At 38.5% G+C, this 19,212-nt stretch overlaps 3 protein-coding genes across 3 annotated transcripts; 2 read left to right on the top strand and 1 right to left on the bottom strand.

The window, feature by feature from the left end:
* The first annotated feature begins 1,791 nt into the window (after positions 1–1,791).
* LOC18025219 (mitochondrial import receptor subunit TOM40-1) lies at positions 1,792–4,833 on the top strand. Its single transcript, XM_006406366.2, has 11 exons — positions 1,792–2,007; positions 2,639–2,720; positions 2,811–2,910; positions 2,996–3,091; positions 3,197–3,247; positions 3,349–3,414; positions 3,674–3,775; positions 3,922–3,990; positions 4,080–4,163; positions 4,263–4,358; positions 4,448–4,833. The coding sequence occupies exons 1-11, from the start codon at positions 1,881–1,883 to the stop codon at positions 4,499–4,501; spliced, it is 927 nt and encodes a 308-aa protein (XP_006406429.1). The 5' UTR covers positions 1,792–1,880; the 3' UTR covers positions 4,502–4,833.
* Positions 4,834–5,042: 209 nt separating this feature from the next.
* Positions 5,043–10,705, top strand: LOC18025218 (helicase-like transcription factor CHR27). The gene is made up of 10 exons (XM_006406365.2): positions 5,043–5,174; positions 5,698–6,853; positions 7,137–7,208; positions 7,285–7,362; positions 7,453–8,431; positions 8,600–8,730; positions 8,976–9,197; positions 9,313–9,882; positions 9,994–10,203; positions 10,315–10,705. The coding sequence occupies exons 2-10, from the start codon at positions 5,765–5,767 to the stop codon at positions 10,417–10,419; spliced, it is 3,456 nt and encodes a 1,151-aa protein (XP_006406428.2). The 5' UTR covers positions 5,043–5,174; positions 5,698–5,764; the 3' UTR covers positions 10,420–10,705.
* Positions 10,706–12,578: 1,873 nt separating this feature from the next.
* Positions 12,579–14,330, bottom strand: LOC18025217 (protein ASPARTIC PROTEASE IN GUARD CELL 2). Its single transcript, XM_006406364.2, has one exon. The coding sequence runs from the start codon at positions 14,257–14,259 to the stop codon at positions 12,853–12,855; it is 1,407 nt and encodes a 468-aa protein (XP_006406427.1). The 5' UTR covers positions 14,260–14,330; the 3' UTR covers positions 12,579–12,852.
* Between the last annotated feature and the right edge of the window lie 4,882 nt (positions 14,331–19,212).

The following is a 19,212-nucleotide window of genomic DNA, read 5'->3' as shown; positions in this document are numbered from 1 at the left end:
TTGCTTGGAGTGACATTTGTAAACCTAAACCTGAAGGTGGATTGGGAATTCGGCTTCTAGAGGATTTCCAAATGGTTTTCAGATTGAAGCAAGTCTGGAATCTGTTCTCCAATGCGGGATCGTTATGGGTTGCCTGGCTCAAGTCTCACATATTTGGGAGGAAGAGTTTTTGGCTTACAGATGATGCTAACCGGTTCTCTCGAACGATCCGGAGTATGCTGCAGCTTAAGCACCATCTTGCGAACTTCCTCAAATGTGAATTAGGCAACGGAAAAGAGGCTTCTTTCTGGTTTGATTGTTGGACGGAGCTCGGGCCGTTAATAACTTATTTTGGTAACACTGGACCTCGTCAACTGCGTATCCGCAGAGATGCAAAAGTCATTGAAGCTTCCTCCTCTGGTGAATGGTGTTTCCCACCAGCTCGTTCGGATCAATCTCAGAATCTGCAGATAATTCTTTCTACGCTTTCTGCTCCGCAGGATACACGGGGTCATGACTCTTTTCTATGGCGTAATGCGGCAGGGAATCACCTCCCAACATTCTCTTCCAAAGCAACCTGGGAGCAACTTCGGGAGCGGTCAACCATTGTTTATTGGCATAAGCTTGTTTGGTTTAAAGAAGCAGTCCCCCGATGCTCTTTTATCGCCTGGCTGATCATGTTAAAACGGCTACCCACAAAAGACAGGTTAATAAGATGGGGTTTGAATGTGTCTGGTGTTTGTGTTCTGTGCTCCGCAGGTATGGAATCCCATGAGCACCTTTTCTTTGATTGCCCTTTTTCTGCGGAACTATGGTCTTTCTTTCGGGGAACTCTTTGGCCAAATCTGCCTTCATCCTTCCATGCTTCGGCGTTATGGTTCTATAACAATCACACCGCTCGTTCTTCCTCGTCAGCGCCCATCTTCAAGCTTCTCTGCCAGGTTATCTGTTACCTTGTTTGGAAAGAACGTAATGCCAGAATCTTCAGAGGGTCCTCCTCCACTGCAGCTACCACTAAAAGGGCTATCGATAGGTTGATTCGCGACAGGCTTTTGTCGTTCCCAGCTTCCTCGGCGATCGCTCCTTCCTTGCTTGAGCTCTACTTCCAAAATCTCGGCTCCATCAGCTAATAGTTTGTAACCTTTTTGGCGTCTCGCTTCTCTGCTTTTATATATTTGTAATTTTGCTTCGTTTATTATGTAATCTTGAAAATTTGGTATGAAATTTTAACCTTTTACCAAAAAAAAAAAAAGTTGATCAATGAGTTTAATTTTTTTTTTTGTTTTTTTGGGTCAACGCCAATAACTAAGTCATAGTCCATAGACTTCTTTAATTCATATTATACAGTACTTTTGGTTTGGTTTCTACTTTGTAGTAGACAGCTAAAATTGATGTCAAATTATCTTTTTTAAGAAAAATTATTCATTCTATCTTTAAAATGATTTTTGTGTGATGGTTGCATCTAATCAAAGTTATGGATCCAATCCAACCCATCTTCTTGCAATGAGGTTAAAACATGTTGTGAATAAGAAAAAAAGAAAAACTCTGCTTTATACAGTACCGTTCATATACATATTTTCACATTCTGAAAAAGTAAACTTCAAAAATGTACACTAGCAAAGTGGTAAAAAAACCATCAAAGAATTGCATTTGTTTTTCTTTTCTTTAACCAACTTCTTATATTTGATCGAAATGCTAATTTAATGGCTCTTAGTGGATTTACCAAACCGGTTCGAGAGTAAGAGCAAACCGGGTTAAACCAGCACTGGCACGATCACAAAACCCTTGCAAGAGCAAAACCCAAAGGATCGCCCCCAAACAGAAGAAAACCCTTACACTCCTTCCCTTTTTTCTTCTTCTACTGTCGCCGTAAAGAATTTTCAAAGGCGGTAGCGGCGGCGATGGCGGATCTTTTACCACCTCTTGTGACGGCAGAAGTCGATGCCAAGGCTAAATTCGATGAGAAAGTTGATTACGCGAATCTCCCTTGCCCTGTTCCCTATGAGGAACTCCACCGTGAAGCTTTCAGTTTAGTATCCGTATTCACTTTTTCCGATCTAGATTATTTCAATATCTTCTTTCTATAGCTTCTATTGAATTCTCCGATATCTCAATCTGTGGGTTACTTGATCTGTGTGTTGTAAACTAAAAAAAATCTGGAGATAGATGAGATGGCTTGACTACATTGTAACGTCGTGTTAGAGATTTGGCTATCTTCTTTTTGTATTGGGCATGCTCGAGCTCTTTATGGAACTATTTCGTTTCCAATTTTTTTTTTTTCCATTGAATCGTTTCCAGGTTTTGCGAGATTTGCAAACAGTAGAAATGATATCGTATATTGAAAATTTTCAATTGATCCGGATTTGATTCTGTTCATTGGCTGCCTCTAAGATTGTCTTAGTAGTCAGATATCAATTCTCAAGTTTGTTTTCACAGAAAAATTGTGTAGTCTTCTTAGCTGCTCCTAATCCGTCAAAATATAGATTTGTGACGAAAACTTATTCATAATGCTTCCTTTTAATGTTTTAGTCACCATGAAATTCCTGAGTGTTTTCCCAAATGGATTCTTACTGTTTTGATATCAGGTTTTGCTATGTGTGGTAAAGCATTTATAAAGTTGTTTCCCTTGGTTTGTAACTGGTTCGATTAATCTTTGCAGTGTCCTTAAAGGCAGAAAATTTTGAGGGTTTACGCTTTGACTTTACCAAGGCTTTGAATCAAAAGTTTTCTCTCAGTCACAGGTAGTAAGATTATGTAATTTTTTTACTGGTAAAAACTTACATATATATTTGTGTTTCTCATTAAGCCTGTATATTGGATGTTTCAAACAGTGTAATGATGGGGCCAACCGAAATTCCTTCTCAGTCAGCTGAAACGATCAAAATTCCGACAGCCCATTATGAGTTTGGTGCCAATTATTTCGACCCACAAGTAAGTAGTATTTTTGTATTCAGTTTGTATTATACTCTTATGGTCTGAAGATATGTAAATGACAGAGTAAAATATGCCTATGCAGTTGATGCTTATTGGAAGGGTTATGACTGATGGTAGACTTAATGCGAGAGTGAAAGCTGATATAACTGACAAGTTAGTCTTGAAGGCTAATGCTCAGGTTAGTGACACAACTGGAGAATGTGGTTGCTCTATGTTGTCTTTGGATATTACATTCATTCTTTGTAACATTTTGTTGATCATCTTTGTTTACATTCTTTGCCAGCTGACAAATGAGCAACATCTATCGCATGCAATGTTCAACTTTGATTACATGGTGAGGACATTCTCTGTATTTTAAAATTTCCTATAGTTGCGATGCACCCTTATCTGGCATCTTGAGTTTCTCTAACTTATTTTTGTCTCATGTATGTGTAGGGATCAGACTACCGAGCCCAGCTTCAACTTGGGAACAGTGCTCTAATTGGAGCAACCTATATCCAGGTAAAGTGGACTATTGTCGCTTGCTGGAGCTTCATTTGTGTAGATCTTTCTGTGTGAAGTCAAATAGATAAGGAAAAAAGGTTATTCATCTTTGAGATGCTCTAATGTAGAGATGAGATAGGAACCATAAATCGTTCTATTCAAATTTATTATGGTCAGGAGTCTTTTTGGTCAATAATAGCTAAAACTTTTTGGTATGGCGCAGGTGAGAATATTTTCTTTTTTTGTATTCACTGAATTTTTATATAAATTTGGACAGAGTGTGACACCCAGTCTATCTTTGGGGGGTGAAGTTTTTTGGGCTGGTGTGCCTCGGAAGTCGGGTATCGGTTATGCTGCAAGATATGAGACTGATAAGATGGTAATTCTTCTTCTTCTTCTTCTTAGTTAATTTATTAGGCAGCTTGCAATTTATCATTAGTTCTCTTTGCAATCTCTCTTCCATTGTCGTTAACAATATCCGTCAGTGTATCTATCATACTAAGAACTTATCTTTATTAATCTTAGGTTGCCACTGCGCAAGTTGCTAGCACTGGTGCTGTTGTTATGAACTATGTTCAGAAGATCTCCGAGAAGGTAATGTACCTTTCTCATTTAATTGATCTTTAAACCATATAGAGTATATAGAGATAAAGGATGACACATTCGTTTCTTCTCGTAATCAGGTTTCACTCGCCACTGATTTCATGTACAACTACTTTTCAAGGGATGTGTCAGCTAGTGTTGGGTATGACTACATTCTTAGACAGGTAAATCGCCATTTTTCTGAATCGTAATGGAATTTAAATACAGGGAACAAAGCGGTTTCTAAATACGTATTAATTCTAGTAATCTGGGTTCTGTTTCAGTCTCGTGTGAGGGGAAAGATTGATTCAAACGGGGTTACATCCGCTCTCCTTGAAGAGAGATTGAGTATGGGACTCAATTTTCTTCTATCTGCAGAGGTACACGATGTTCTGCTTAAATTCCTTATTCTAGATTTAACCGATGATTCTCCTTTAAAACTCTTAGTAAATGGCATTGTTTCTCACAGCTGGATCACAAGAAGAAGGACTACAAGTTTGGATTCGGTTTAACAGTCGGCTAATAAAGAAGAAGTGCATAAAAAGCCGCACGCAATAAGCCACTCGCAGCGCAGATTGCAGCAGCGGTTTCAGGCCGTGGAATTCGGTTGAATTTATTCTATTTCCCTCCAAGATTTCAGTTTAGGCTTTTTTCGTCGGCGAAGTTACGGAATTAAAAAAACAAAAACAAAAGTAATGTTGTGTTGTTATTTGAGGTTTAGGATTTGTCTCATAAGAACATAAAAGAAAAAAGCAATGGAGGTTTTGTTTTAGAATTCCTTATAAGGTCTCTCGTAAACTTGCCGACAGGTGTATCCTCCTTCCTTTTGCATTCCTATCTATCTATCATTATCGATCACTAATAAATCCATATAGTTCTAACATTATCTGAGATTGGCCACTAATGTACGTATACGTCTTTGTTTATGGATAATTAGATATGTAAGAAAACAAACAAATCAGATTACGTTTGTTTTTCATGTGGAAATATATTATGGGCCGATACGACACCGTGGGCCGAGCATATGTTTTTACCTTTACTTGTTTGTTGAAAATGTAATTTTCTTCATTTCAGTGTAAAAAAAAAAACTCATCACCGTCAAAATCTTCTCTTTCTCCGTCCAGACAGCAACCGCCGTGTGACCGATTCTACGGTGCAAGTGTGGCTTCTTTCTTCTCCAACTCTGTTCTTCCCTGGTACTCTCTCCCAAAAATTTTCAAACTCTTCTCCGATTCTCCGTCTTTCTCTTCTTCTTCTTTCGTTTTCTACCTCTTTTTACGTTTCACTTTTACCACTTCGTGTAGGGTTTTACAAATCGAAATCCAACGGTTTTTGATTCTATTATCCCGCCATTGCTGCTTACTCTACTCGATTGCTTGTCTTTGGTTTTTCTGGGGCTGTTAAAATAGTTTTCGATTACAGTGGAAAGGGTTTCGTTTCATTCGATTAGTTTGATTGATCGTACGGTCGAGAATAATGCCAAGTCATCAACCTCATACCGTTCCCAAACTCAACTTAAGGATGATGCTGATTGTTGATTTCTTGCTCAGGATGCACTGATTTTTTGTGACGCTAGTGTTTTTGTTTCGATTAAAATGACACTGTTACTGGGTATAGTAGATAGCTTTAGCTTAGTCTGATTTATACAATTACTGTTTTTTTTTTTTTTTTTGTAATCATTTCATTTGGAGTAATTAACGGCTATGTTTTGCATCGCAGGCTGATTCGGTTTCTTAGAAGCTCGAGTTCTGAATCTTCTGCAGAGAGTGGCGTCGAAGGAGAGCTTATGATGAGTTCTGCTATTGAAATTAGTTCAGGTAGTAGTAGTAGTAGTGAAGACGAAGCACCTGAGCCCATTAGGCAAGGAACTTTTCTCAGGAGGAATCCCACATGGCTAGGTGGTATAGATGATGAGAAGCCGTACTCTCAACGAGCTCCCAAAAGAACCCTTCCACCATCTCTTCCTATTCCTTGCAGAAGTGCTAACAGTACAAGTAATGTTGCCTCGAGCCATACTTCTCAGCCAGGAGACTCTAAGCAGCATCTTGCAGGGAGTGGGAACATTGTTAACTCGACAACTCTTAATGTTTCTGGTGTAGATGGTGAGAAGCCGTCTTCTCAACAAGCTCTGAAAAGAACCCTCCCACCATCTTTTACTTCGCCTCCTATTCCTTCCAGAAATGCTAACAATATAAGTCATGTTACCTCGAGCTATACTTCTCAGCCAGGAGGCTCTAAGCGTGTTGCAGGCAGTGGGAACATTGTTAACTCGAGAGCTTCTAATGTTTCTGGTTTAGATGATGAGAAGCCGTCTTCTCAACAAGCTCTGAAAAGAACCCTTCCACCATCTTTTAATTCGCCTCCTATTCCTTCCAGAAGTGCTATCAGTATAAGTAATGTTGCCTCGAGCTATACATCTCGGCCAGGAAACTCTAAGCGTGTTACAGGGAGTGGGAACATTGTTAACTCGAGAGCTTCCAATGTCTCTGGTTTAGATGATGAGAAGCCGTCTTCTCAACAAGCTCCGAAAAGAACCCTCCCACCATCTTTAAATTCGCCTCCTATTCCTTCCAGAAATGCTAACAGTTCAACTATAGGCAATGAGAGCCGCTTTGGTGCGTGTTATAGTAGTCCAGCTGTGTCAGCTGTAGGCAACAAGAGTACCTTTGGTGATCGTTACCGTGGAGCCCATGCTGAGATAGGAATTCATCGTGGCATGAATGGGGTTAGGATTCTGCCTCCATCTATGGCGCATGGAACATCTGCTTCTCCTTTACATTTTGCTGGTTCAAGTGATCCAATGCACAGGATTGGCATTAGTGGAGATAGGAATTCTGAGAACGATGAGAGGCTGATCTATCAGGCTGCACTACAAGTATTCATCCTCAACTCAATCTTCTCTTATGAATAGACTTCAACACGTAGATGTTCTTTGGTGCTTGCATGCTGAATTTACTCCATTTTAGATTGAGTACCCTAGTTATTTTTCTTCATGTTTGTGACATGATGATACTTTAGATCATTGACTTAATATGTGCACTCATTTTTTATTTTACCCTGGTGCAGTATAGATATGTTGAGAGCTCTTTCCATAATCAACCTGATATTAAATGTCATGTGAAGTCTAATTTTAATAATCAATTATGTTAATCCTGCAGGATTTGAATCAACCCAGGACCGAAATGGATTTATGTCCGGGTACTCTTTCAGTTCCTCTAATGAGGCATCAGGTATTATCATGATTTTCATGCAACATTTACTGGCCTTTTGAAACTGGTTTGAGTACTAAGTACTATTGCTTTTCAGAAAATTGCATTGGCATGGATGTTTCAGAAGGAAACAAATAGTTTGCACTGTGCGGGAGGGATATTAGCAGATGATCAGGTCACATTTAATTAATTTCTTGCCCAATAGATATCTTTGATTATATCACGTGGATTTTCCCCTCAAACTATGAAAGGTCTATTTTTGCAGGGACTTGGTAAGACAGTCTCGACTATTGCTCTTATCCTAAAGCAAAAGTTTGAGTCACAGTTAAAGTCTGAAATTTCAAGCAAGCAAGAAGCTGAAATATTTGACCTGGATGCTGATGATGAGTCAGAAAATACGAAGCATGAAAGTGAAAGTCATCTAAAACCAGAGCTCAAGGTTTCAAGCATTAGTGAGACCACGGTCCTGAGTGCTGGTGGTAAAGATGAGAATGGAAGTTCAGATATGGAGAAAGCCAAAATTGAAGACGCGAGTACTTCAATACGAGCATTTAGCAGGAAAAGACCAGCTGCTGGTACATTAATTGTTTGTCCAGCGAGTGTTGTAAGGCAGTGGGCAAGAGAACTTGATGAGAAGGTTTCTGATGAATCAAAACTATCTGTTTTAGTCTACCATGGTGGTAATAGGACCAAAGATCCTGTTGAATTAGCAAGTTATGATGTGGTTGTGACAACTTACGCCATTGTTACTAAGGAAGCTCCTGAACAGACCTTGGTGGATGAGGATGAGAACGATGAAAAGGATACCCACAAGCATGGTTTCGCCTCTAACTTATTCAAAAATAAGAAACGTAAAGCTTCAGTAGGTGCGAGCAAGAAGAGTAAGAAAAGAGGTAGAAAAGGCATTGACGGTTCTTCTTTTGACCCTGATTGTGGTACTCTAGGAAGAGTTGGGTGGCTCAGAATAGTACTAGATGAAGCTCAGACTATTAAGAATCATAGAACACAGATGGCGAAAGCCTGTTGCACTCTTCGAGCCAAACGGAGGTGGTGTTTGTCTGGAACGCCAATACAGAATACGATTGACGATTTATACAGCTACTTCAGGTTCCTCAGATATAATCCGTATGCCGTGTACAAGTCATTTTACGATACAATCAAGCAACCAATTTCCAAAAATTCTTTTCATGGTTACAAGAAGCTTCAAGCTGTTCTAAGGGCTATAATGCTGCGCCGTACCAAAGGTACTCTGATCATCTCTCCATTTCTTCGATGTTTGGTTGAGTGATTAAGGATTTTGTACTTGATCATTTCCGCTTGGTGGTAGATTTTTAGTTTTCTCTTATCATATTCGGATGTAGCTGTGCTGCAGTTGATGGTTTTTGCTAAATGTCTACTGTTCTGATATCTAGGAACAATTCTTGACGGGCAACCCATAATTAATCTACCTCCAAAGAAAATTAATTTGAGCAAGGTGGACTTTTCAGTAGAGGAGCGGTCTTTTTACAAGAAGCTTGAAGCAGATTTTCAATCACAATTCAAGGTTCTCTTTTTTTTGTCCTCAATTTATCAGTTCATACTTGGTTTGAAATTGATGTGCACTATTTGGAAAAGAAGAACCGTCTATAGCAACTCGTTGTTTTATAAATGTGACCTGGTAGTTATGCAGGAGCTTTCTTGGAAAATCATGTTCTGAGTTTTTCCTTTTGTTAAGCCTTTTGTCCTGCCAGTGATACAACAGAAACTCGTACTTGTACCTGCTAAGATGATATTTCATATCTTCTGCAGGCCTATGCTGCTGCTGGAACTGTTAGCCAAAACTACGCAAATATTCTTCTGATGCTTTTGCGTCTACGCCAAGCTTGTGACCACCCAGAACTTGTTAACGGATATAACTCGGATCCTGTTGGAAAAGTATCAGTAGAAGCAGTTAAAAGACTCCCTAGGGAGGCTCGAATCAACCTGCTCAATCGTTTAGAGTCGTCATCTGCCATCTGTTATCTCTGTGAAGTAAGTGCAGAGTAATTGATGGCTAGGAATAGCATGTCCTCAGGCTCATTATTCTGTAGTTAGGCTAGTTCTGACCATTTTTATTCTTCGTATTCTGTTACCTGTTTATCTGCAGGAACCACCTGAAAAACCTGTTGTTACGTTGTGTGGCCATGTATTTTGCTATCCGTGTGTTTCCGAACGTATCACTGGGGATGAGAACATGTGCCCTGTACGGAGATGCAGAGAAGAACTTGGGCATGATGTTGTTTTCTCTAAATCTGCCCTTAGAAAGTGCATCGCCAATGATTTAGGCTCTAGTTCTTCACAGGATAATGGTCTCTCTAAATCAGTTTTTCTAAAAAGCGAGTTTTGTTCATCAAAAATCAAAGCTGTCCTAGATATCCTGCAGTCGCTTCCCAAACAAGGCAGTCCAAACTCATCACAGCATAGTCAAATGCCTTCTTCCTCACAGCCATATGACGATGACGAGGACGATGTTACTATTTTAGAGCCAATGACTTCTCACTCATCTTCACCTAGCCAGGGGCCAATAAAGACGATAGTATTCTCTCAGTGGACTGGTATGCTTGACTTGGTTGAGCTGTGTTTTGTTGAAAATGGTATAGAATTCAGAAGATTGGATGGTACAATGAGTCTAGCAGCAAGAGACAGGGCTGTAAAAGAATTCAGCAAGGATCCAGATGTAAGTGATATATAAATTTCCAGAATACTTTTATTAGTCATTTCTCTGAAACATGGAATGTCATGGATTATCCATCTTGAGGGTCTCTAACAGTGGAAAGTTTATTAACAGGTAGAGGTGATGCTGATGTCTCTAAAAGCTGGGAACCTTGGGTTGAATATGGTAGCCGCATGTCATGTTATTCTTTTGGATCTTTGGTGGAATCCAACAACCGAAGATCAAGCTATTGATCGTGCACATCGTATAGGGCAAACTCGGCCAGTTACTGTAACTCGCATTACTATAAAAGATACAGTTGAGGATAGAATTTTAAAACTTCAGGTATTCTTCACAATCGATCAGCTCGTTCTGGCTTGGGATTTGATGTCCATTAGTTTCCTCTTCAGATTAAATGTTTATTGTAATGCAGCATTATCATTTGAATTTTTTCAGGAAGATAAAAGGACAATGGTTGCATCTGCGTTTGGTGAAGATCATGGTGGAAGCTCTGCGACTCGACTGACAGTAGACGATCTCAGATATCTTTTTATGGTCTAGACTACTCATTGTGTGCTCTAAGCGTAGCCTTCCAATCGCTGCTTGAATTAGTGTTGCATAGTACAAAATATGGGAGATTATGCCCAGAGTTTTTTGATCAGTAAGAAACCTCTTGCTGCTTTGTATCCTAACTTTAATACTGTGGCTCTCCTAGGATATCGTGTTTTGGTTTTGTGAGGCTTGAAGCCAGTCTAGGTTTTTTGTGTTTCGGAGGTGCATCGATTGGAAACATGCCGTATGTAAATAACTAAATCGTTTCATGGTATATATATCGCGTAGGAGTTTAACCGACAAATTTATTGCTGGATGATTGATACCTTTGGCACCTGATCTTTTTTTTTCATTATTATTATCATGAGAATTGTTAAGCATTCTTGGCTCTGTTATATCATGCCATTCCAAGCAATCTTTACAAAAGGCAGGTTCATGTCTGCTTTGGAAACACCTGTTTTGTGCATCTATACATTGTCCTAACTTCTTCAGCAATGTAGATGAGGTGAGAGATCCTCTGTATGTACATAGCTTGTTTCTTCATGGTGCTTTGATTAAAGCAGATGAGGATGGTTTCCTCTAGTCAGGTCGTAGTAACTGAGTCAACCAGCCTAGGTACGCCTTTACTAGCTGCTATCTTTCAGTTTGATGCCTACCTGTTTCTATGGTTTTGGACTGGAATACATATATGATGAGAAAATGCAGAGAATCCTTTTTTTTTTGAAGTGGGAGATACACTCAAACAATGGTTTAGAACAAATAAATGCAGAACTTTGCGCATTTTAGGTGGGAGATTAGGGAAGGAACCAATGCTGTAGTATGACTGATTAGTGAGAGAGCAGGTTATATATAGATATATAGATACACTAATAACAAATCATGAGTGGGAACTGCAAAGAAAGTGAAAGTTTGGCTGTGCAACAAACAGCTTTGGGTTTCAAGACGATGAATCATTAGTGTTATACACAGTAGTGGAACTTTTTATTGATTAAATGCCCTATGAAGGGGACAACATAGAAGACAATGGGACCCCTTTCATGTATGACTTTCTTTCTCTCTTTTTTTTCCCTTTAGTCATTTCTCTTTTCCATTTTTTACCAGAGGCTTTTTTTTTTTTTTTTTTGGTCGAACCAGAGGCTTTATTATATATATTGGGTTTAGTTTTCACAAGAGGTTGATAATTATGATTCATTGGTATGAATGCACGTGCTTCTCGTCGGCTAGTGCTCTCTGCTCATTTCATCTCTTGTTTCTTTTCAAGTTAACAGTGTGAACTGAAAAGAGAATTGACTGTGTTGTTAAAATTTTCAAGGTATCCAACGGCTAAGTAAGTATCACTAGAAAGAAGAAAAAGTCGGATAAAAGAAGAAAGACAAAAATTATTCTGACAGTTTTATAGGTACATTTCTGGGCCTTTTCATCCATGAATCAACCAATATTGGGTCCTGCGTTTTGAGTCTCCTGTAATTATCATGAAACCCGCTTTAAGGATTTCTTTTTAAAAAAAAAATGTGAAAGCTGAAAAATATTGGATTTTTTTTACTTTTCTTTCCAACGAACTTGTAAAATATCACGGGGAAGTAATGAATTGAAGAGGTGGATCACGTTTAAGCAAAAAAAAAGAAAGAAGAAGAGGTGAATCACGATTGTGACTAGAGATTATTAAGTTGCTTTAAATGATACCTTTCACTTTTTAAAATAAATTTCCAGCCTTTGTGGGTCTCTCTCGCTCAGGTACTCATATGTACAAACTTAAAGACTGGCACGAGATAACTTTGCCCATCAGGCCTGCTTCTTCTAGTCTCTGCCAAATCAAAAAAAAAAAAAAAAAAAAACATCACCTTTTTTAGTAAAACATATCAGATTATGTTAAATTCACACCCTTATAGAGTTTGGAGGTTATGAATGTTATAGGTCGTGTAATTTTATACGTTTAAATGTCCATTACCAATAAAAAGAAAGCTCAAACTTCAGTTCAGTGCTCATGAGCATATGACTTTACTTCAAGAGCATGTGATGCTAACTGCTTTAGTAATAAACTTATTTACTGTAGTAATGTGAACTTTGGTAAAATCAAATGGTTCACTCCCCAATGTCCTCACGCTTCACCAAAGTGTTTAAAAAAGATATTGCAATGTTTAGCCTTTTCCTGTGTATTACTTTTTGACTTGAAAGTTGGTTCACTCCATTTTGTATCTCACAAATCAAACAGTGACCCAAAATTACAGATGCTCCCAATCAAAAAATCAAGACACAACTTAGGTCAAAACATATACATTTCAGTACTCTCTCTATACTAATTATTATTACTTAATAAAACTCTCAAACCATAACCTAATAAATAAGACAGATACATATATATATATATATAGTTTGAGACAAAAGTTTTTTTACTTGCTAACAAACAAAAATCGTAAAAAAAGTTATCATTTTTTAAAAACGCTAGCAAACGTTGGGACCAAACCCAACAAAGCCATTGGCTCCGTCGAAAGATACTTGAATCCCTTCCTGTTGTATGTTCCCTATTATCGACAAACCCGTCGGAGACGCCGCAAACGCGAAACAGTACGTTCCCGAATCGTCCACCGGCATTAAGAAATTTCTCGCCGGTAATGTCAAAACCGGACCTTCCGTGAAATAGAACGATACGGTCGGTACTCGAACCGAAACAAACCCGGACAGATCATAACACGTGTCGAATATCGATACGCCGGAAGCTCGCGGCAAATTCGCTGTCTGCGACTTGAATCCGTCCCGGAAAGCCGCGTAAGCCGCCGTGGGTAATCTCGTGACGGCGGTTCCGGTATCCATAACCACACCACCGTCACCGGTTTCGGTTAAATCGAAAACCGCGTCCGGTAAAGGAATCCGAACGCCACCGACCCCAAGGCCCATGAGCCCAACGTAGTAGAAACTCGGTGCTCGCGGGTTACGAACCAGCGGGACCCACGACGCACCAACGGGCAAAGCTTCTCTCCCGAAAACCAACGAACCGGTCGACTCGGTTCCGCGACTCACTAAACAATAACCGAACGCACCGCCGGTTTGACCGGTTAATTGACCAACGAAAGACATTGAACCGCCTCCGATACCCAATAACCCGGCGGCTCCAATGAACATTCCTCTGTTCCGGTGACCACATCCCATCGCGACGTTTCGAACCACCGTCCGACCAAACGTCAGCGTTTCGAGAGCTAGTGTTCCTTTAGTGTAAGATCCGTCTCCGTACATGACCTCGTAACGACACCCGCCGGAGTTGCAGCCGGAGTTTTCGATCCGGTCGCAGACGGAAGAGCCGCAAGAGACTCCGGTGTAAGAACCGGATTTAGCCGGGTCGAAAACCGGGTCGGATTGTTTGTAACAGAGCTTGCAAGGCTGACATTGAACCCAAACCATATCGCTACCGGAATCAATCACCATGTACTGATCTCTCGGCGGACTTCCGACGCCGATTCTGACGAAGTACTCGCCGCTTCCTTGATCCATACCGGAAACCACATCGGAGCCGAAATCGTCGACCTCGTACTTGGAATTGGAAGGAGGTACAGATTTCCCAGAAATGCGGCGGAGAATGGCGGCGACTCTGTCGGAATCTCTGCGCATACGGGCATGGAGACGGTGGTGGTGGTTGCGATAACTGACGGAAGGGAATTTATCGCGGTGGAGAAGACGAAGAGTGTATTTGGACTCGTCGGGGAAAGTGGTGTTGTTGAAATCGGGAAGAGTTCCGGTGACGGAAAGAGGAGGTTGTGAAACGTCGATGATCTGAAAATCAGGGAAGGAGATAGAGGAGGAGGAGAGATGGAGATTGAGGAGGAGGAAGAGGAAGAAGAAGAGAGGAAGCAGCATTGTTTACAACGCCACCAAAACCCGTGTGGGAAGGGAGAAATTAAGCGTGAAGAGTGTTCTTGGATTTTGGGTTTTTATGTCAGACTGAGTTTTTTTTTGGTGTCGTCTTCTTCTTCTGAAAAAAAAATAGGATATTTGTTTTTTTTTTGTTTTAATTTTATTGGATTGAGTCCACTTGAGAGACTTGTGATTATAGAAATTTTTTTGGGAAGTGATGGGTCGATATCTCTTATTGCCTACGTGGAGGGTATGAGTGGGACCCTCTATCTACCTCCGTTGAATTTGGACGTCGATATCGAATTCGATCCCCTTCTCTACTTCATTCAGTACGCTCTCCCTCTAGTCTTTGGTTAAGACTTGAGAGTTACATTATATGTAGATTTTCTTGAATTCCGGTCCATTTCTCAAAATTTAAACATACGAGGTATCTTATTATATACTGTATACTCTTACATCCAGAGTTCCCGATAATAAAGTTTTGATTCATTTAACAAAATATATATCAACAATTACTTGTGAAAACTAAAACCCTTTTAAGTTTCTTTGTTTTTTTTTTGTATGAAATTTTCTTTGTTTTGTTGTGAAATAGACTTTTATTTCTTTTAATCTTCAATGTTCTAACTTTTTTTTTGGGGTTTTTAATATTTGTTATTACTTGTATTATGTTGTTTTTGCGACATATAATAGAAATGTTTAAAATTTTTATTAACATGTCTGAAAAACCTGTTCTATTAGGTATTTAAGTTGTTAAAATGTTATTGGAATTTTTACATAATTTTGAATAGACAATGATGGTTGAAATTTCGTGTATCGTGTGACCATTCAAAGTGTTGTCATGTGAGTAACTCAACCAGAGTTTTAAGAGTTAAATTGAATTTTTATTACTTCCGACTTCTGGTTATAGGTTGAATTAGAACTCATATGGCTCAAATAATTAGTTTTAAACGATCCAACGACATATAGATAGATACCTTCTCAGCTTTTGCCACAGTCACAGATGCCAATAAACAAACCCATTAATCGCCTTGAGCGTGCAAGGTACTCCACGCAGAACATTTCAAGCAATAAAGATCGTTAAAAGCGATTTGCTATGCGACCTAGACATATGTTATGTACCACATGAACTACTATGAAAAGAATCATTTTTAAGATACTGTGAAAACATAAACCTTTTCTTTTAATAACCAATGACATGCACTTGATGTAAAAAAGTTCATATATTCAATCTCCATTGCTAACGTCGAGAATTTAAGCAATGAATTGTAAGAACTACATATGTATATGTCACGATCAATGTCTATTCGTATATGATGAAAGGCACTACTTATCTCACGATCAAGGACAAAGTTCGTCGTATGAGCCAAAAACATGATTAAATTGAAAATATTATCTTTGATTTTTTTTTTAATTAACGCCAACTAAATACATATTTTGATACTGGACTTAGTGCAAGAGTAGTTCGAAAGCAAATTTTGGTTGCAACTATACATAATATGGTTTCTTAGCTCATCATTTTTGGCATATTTGTACCATCCAATCTTCTCGAACTATATTAAAACAGTGTCTAGCTCATACTTGGAACCACGAGATATTTGAAAAGTATATTGAATAAAGAAGTATACTTGGTCATTGTGGAAATTACATGGTAATATCGTAGGTCTTTTAGATAAACCTTAGATTCAATTCAGCCCAAAAAAAACAAAAACAAAACTCGCCATACAAACTGAACTAGATCCGAATTTAATCGCAATTATATGAGTTTTTGTTTGGGTTGGTATTGCACGAGAATGTGTAGTCCAATTTGCGGAAAATTGGCCTTTTTAGACCCCAACTATTCCATTATGTTAATCTCAAACCTGACTTTATGTATCCGACTAAAACATACTTACACTTCTATTTAATTTGAGTATCATACTTAAACAATGTTTCTTGTGCATAAACATACTTTAACACCAAACGTCGTTAAAAAAACCGTCAACCCTTGTCGATGTGGAGGCCAGGTCAGAGATCTCGTTCTAATGCAAAACATCATGGGGTTTAGGTGTAAACGACGTCGGGTTACTTATTTTTTTCTTCTTGTATTCTTCTTCTTCAACATCTCTACAATGGACTCTTTCTCTGGTGTCTTTCGCTTCCTTCCCGGCCAACATCTCCTCTCTAAATGTCCATCATGCCACTAAATCCCCTCTTAATTCCAAAAATCTCATCACCATCGCAATCTCCGCCGTGACGTCCACCGTTTTAGTCGCCACGCTTATCGAATTGCTCTATTGGCGTAGAAGAAGAAGAAGATGACAGGATAGTAACTTACCTGATGATAGCAAGACGTGGACAACTGACAGTAGCCACCGAGTTTATCCGCCTCCTCTGTTGGTGGCGCCGCTAAGAGGGTAGGAATAGTAAGCAGAGAACGACGGCGAACATTAGCTTAGAGTTTCTTTACTTAGGAACGATGGTGAATCCAAGAGGAATTGAGAATCGATCGGCTAGTAAAAATGGTTTGAGTTTCTTTACCAGTCTAAATCGGGAGCTTGGTTCAATAGGAGAGGAGGAAGAAGAAGAGTTATACTTCTCCTGGTCGTCGTCAAGCTCACCAGGAAGATCGACCTTCATCAGCATTTCTCCGCGCGTCAATGAGTCTGAAGAGATCCGCCGGTGGTAATCTCCGCCACAGAGCTGCCGCTGAAGACTTCTCGGGGAAGCTCTTAATCATCACCAGCGAAAGTATCAGAAAAACCAGATTATATATTCTTGAGGTTTCTATCACTGCCGGGATTTTGCCTGGCAGAAAAACGCCGATGAGAGATTAGGACCAAATCTCAAGATCTCTGGTGGTCAAATGATGTCATTTGTTTTTTTTTTCTCAGATTTTGAAAATCTGATGTAGCTGTTTACGTGGATGCCACATATACTAGATTTAACAGAGTTTGAACAGCGTTTAATCGAATGATGTTTTACGTAAAAAAAAAAAGGTTTAGGTATAAAGTTCAAATTATTTAAAATTAGGTATAAATTTAACATTTTTGCATAGTTTACGGAGGAAAAAGCCAATTTTCCTAGTTTACGGAGGAAAAAGCCAATTTTCCTCTAATTTGCTGATGCTGCAACTTTAGAACATTTCCCATTAGATATCAACATACATTCAATCTGATTAAATAATAAATTATAAATCGTGGAAAGGAAACTATTTACGAAAAGAAATGGTGCTACGTGATTCATACATGATACATTTGTGGGCGTCCCAAAAAGTTACATTTGTGGGCGTCCCAAAAAGTTTTAAAGATATCGAGCATAAAAAAATTATATATATTCAAGGGCTATTGCTATAGCATGTAATACAAGTACGACAACACCAACTACAAATAATTTGGAAAAAAGGAGAGAATATATATATATATATATCTTATGCTTGTATGCACCACACGGTCGAATGGATAATAAATTTTAATTAAATGGTCATGCTTTCTAATGGAAAAATTATAGTTGGGTATTACATAAGACATGCACCACTTATCAATAATTGAACAATTATTACATCTAAAAGTTGCTCACATTTTATAATCCAACGTCGATATATATATATATATAACTATTTAATTGTGGGCAGTTCCATACAACATGAATGTGAAAAGAATATCAAGAATTCTAGAATGTAATCATCCGATCCGGTTATGTACATAAGCATACGCATCAAAACGTGTTAACACTTGCATCAATTTGTGTATGCATAACATGATAGGCTGGTTCTGCTCATGTGTTTAGAATTATATATGAATCATATGATAGTCAATGCATAACATGTATAAATCACAAAATAACCGCTTAGGTCGCTTACTTTGTGTATTCTTGCACAAAGAATATTGTCCCAAATGATTTAATAAGTTCCAAAATTGCTACACCATTTTAGGTTTGGACTTTGGAAAGAGATTTTAAGAATTTAGGAAGGAGTTCTAAATGATTTGCTAACTTTTATAAACTTAGGGGATTATTTTAAAGTAATGGTATGTTTATTAGAACTAAAACTAGATTTTATGGTATTTGGGGATTTTTTGTTTCCATAATTTCTATGTTTTTAACTGAAAGTGAGCTCTTCAAAAGAATATACTATTGACTTTCATAGAGAGGGTGTTTTTACAAAAAGATGACAATGTTATAACACATATCATATATGGACTCTTATACCGGCTCATTAGGCCCATCAGGGCATTGTACTTAACCTAGATTCCCTATGTATTCTATATATACATTCCAGTGATTAATAAAGTTTCTAAGTTTTCACAACACGTTATCAGCACGATAAGACTCTCTGAGCGAAAAACCCTAATAAATCCGGCCATCACCAAAACCCTAAAAGCAAGTCGAAACTTAAAAGACGCATATCTTCCAAACCGTGAGGAACCAGAAGACGATCTACATATCAAATCGAAGCCCTCGACGAGACGAATCTACTGGTGAAAACCGTTTGTCGATCCAACGTCGAACGCGCCCTCACGCACACTTACAGTACACGACGATCAACCGAAAAAAAAAAAAAAACCAGATCCGAGTTTTTCCTTCTTCAACCAGCAGCTTCTCCAGTTTTGGTGATCAATCCTTGGAATTTGTAGCGGCTAACTGAGGTCTATTAGCTCCCAGTTTCATTAGCCTGTCAGAAATCCAAAGGTGGAAAAATGTATCTTCTAAAACTGAGAGCCATAGAACCTGTTGTTTAAAAAAAAAAAAAAAAAAAAAAAAAAAAAAAAAAAAAAAAAAAAATCGATCTCTAATTGATTGAAAGTGTTTGATACTCTGATGATTGATTGATAACTTGTTGATTGATTGTTTAAATTACAAGTTTATGCATGTTCAAAGGTTTTAAACTCGTTTTATAAAACCCTAATCTACAAAAACCTAACAACCGTTTTTGGCCATGTTTATGGCATAAACCTATTCGATTTTCTTCAGCTTTAATAA

The sequence above is a fragment of the Eutrema salsugineum genome, unplaced genomic scaffold, assembly GCF_000478725.1.
Source record: "Eutrema salsugineum unplaced genomic scaffold, Eutsalg1_0 scaffold_13, whole genome shotgun sequence".
Classification (NCBI taxonomy): domain Eukaryota; kingdom Viridiplantae; phylum Streptophyta; class Magnoliopsida; order Brassicales; family Brassicaceae; genus Eutrema; species Eutrema salsugineum.
The sequence above is the reverse complement of the archived record's forward strand: the minus strand, read 5'-3'. Positions and strand labels throughout refer to the sequence as shown.

Bases quoted from the DNA above. Each gene is read 5' to 3' on its own strand.
- LOC18025219 (XM_006406366.2), top strand. From the start codon at position 1,881: ATGGCGGATCTTTTACCACCTCTTGTGACGGCAGAAGTCGATGCCAAG. The intron at 2,911-2,995 runs GTAAGTAGTATT...ATGCCTATGCAG, and splicing joins CCAATTATTTCGACCCACAA to TTGATGCTTATTGGAAGGGT. The intron at 3,092-3,196 runs GTTAGTGACACA...ATTCTTTGCCAG, and splicing joins TCTTGAAGGCTAATGCTCAG to CTGACAAATGAGCAACATCT.
- LOC18025218 (XM_006406365.2), top strand. From the start codon at position 5,765: ATGATGAGTTCTGCTATTGAAATTAGTTCAGGTAGTAGTAGTAGTAGT. The intron at 8,731-8,975 runs GTTCTCTTTTTT...TATCTTCTGCAG, and splicing joins ATTTTCAATCACAATTCAAG to GCCTATGCTGCTGCTGGAAC. The intron at 9,883-9,993 runs GTAAGTGATATA...GTTTATTAACAG, and splicing joins AATTCAGCAAGGATCCAGAT to GTAGAGGTGATGCTGATGTC.
- LOC18025217 (XM_006406364.2), bottom strand. From the start codon at position 14,259: ATGCTGCTTCCTCTCTTCTTCTTCCTCTTCCTCCTCCTCAATCTCCAT.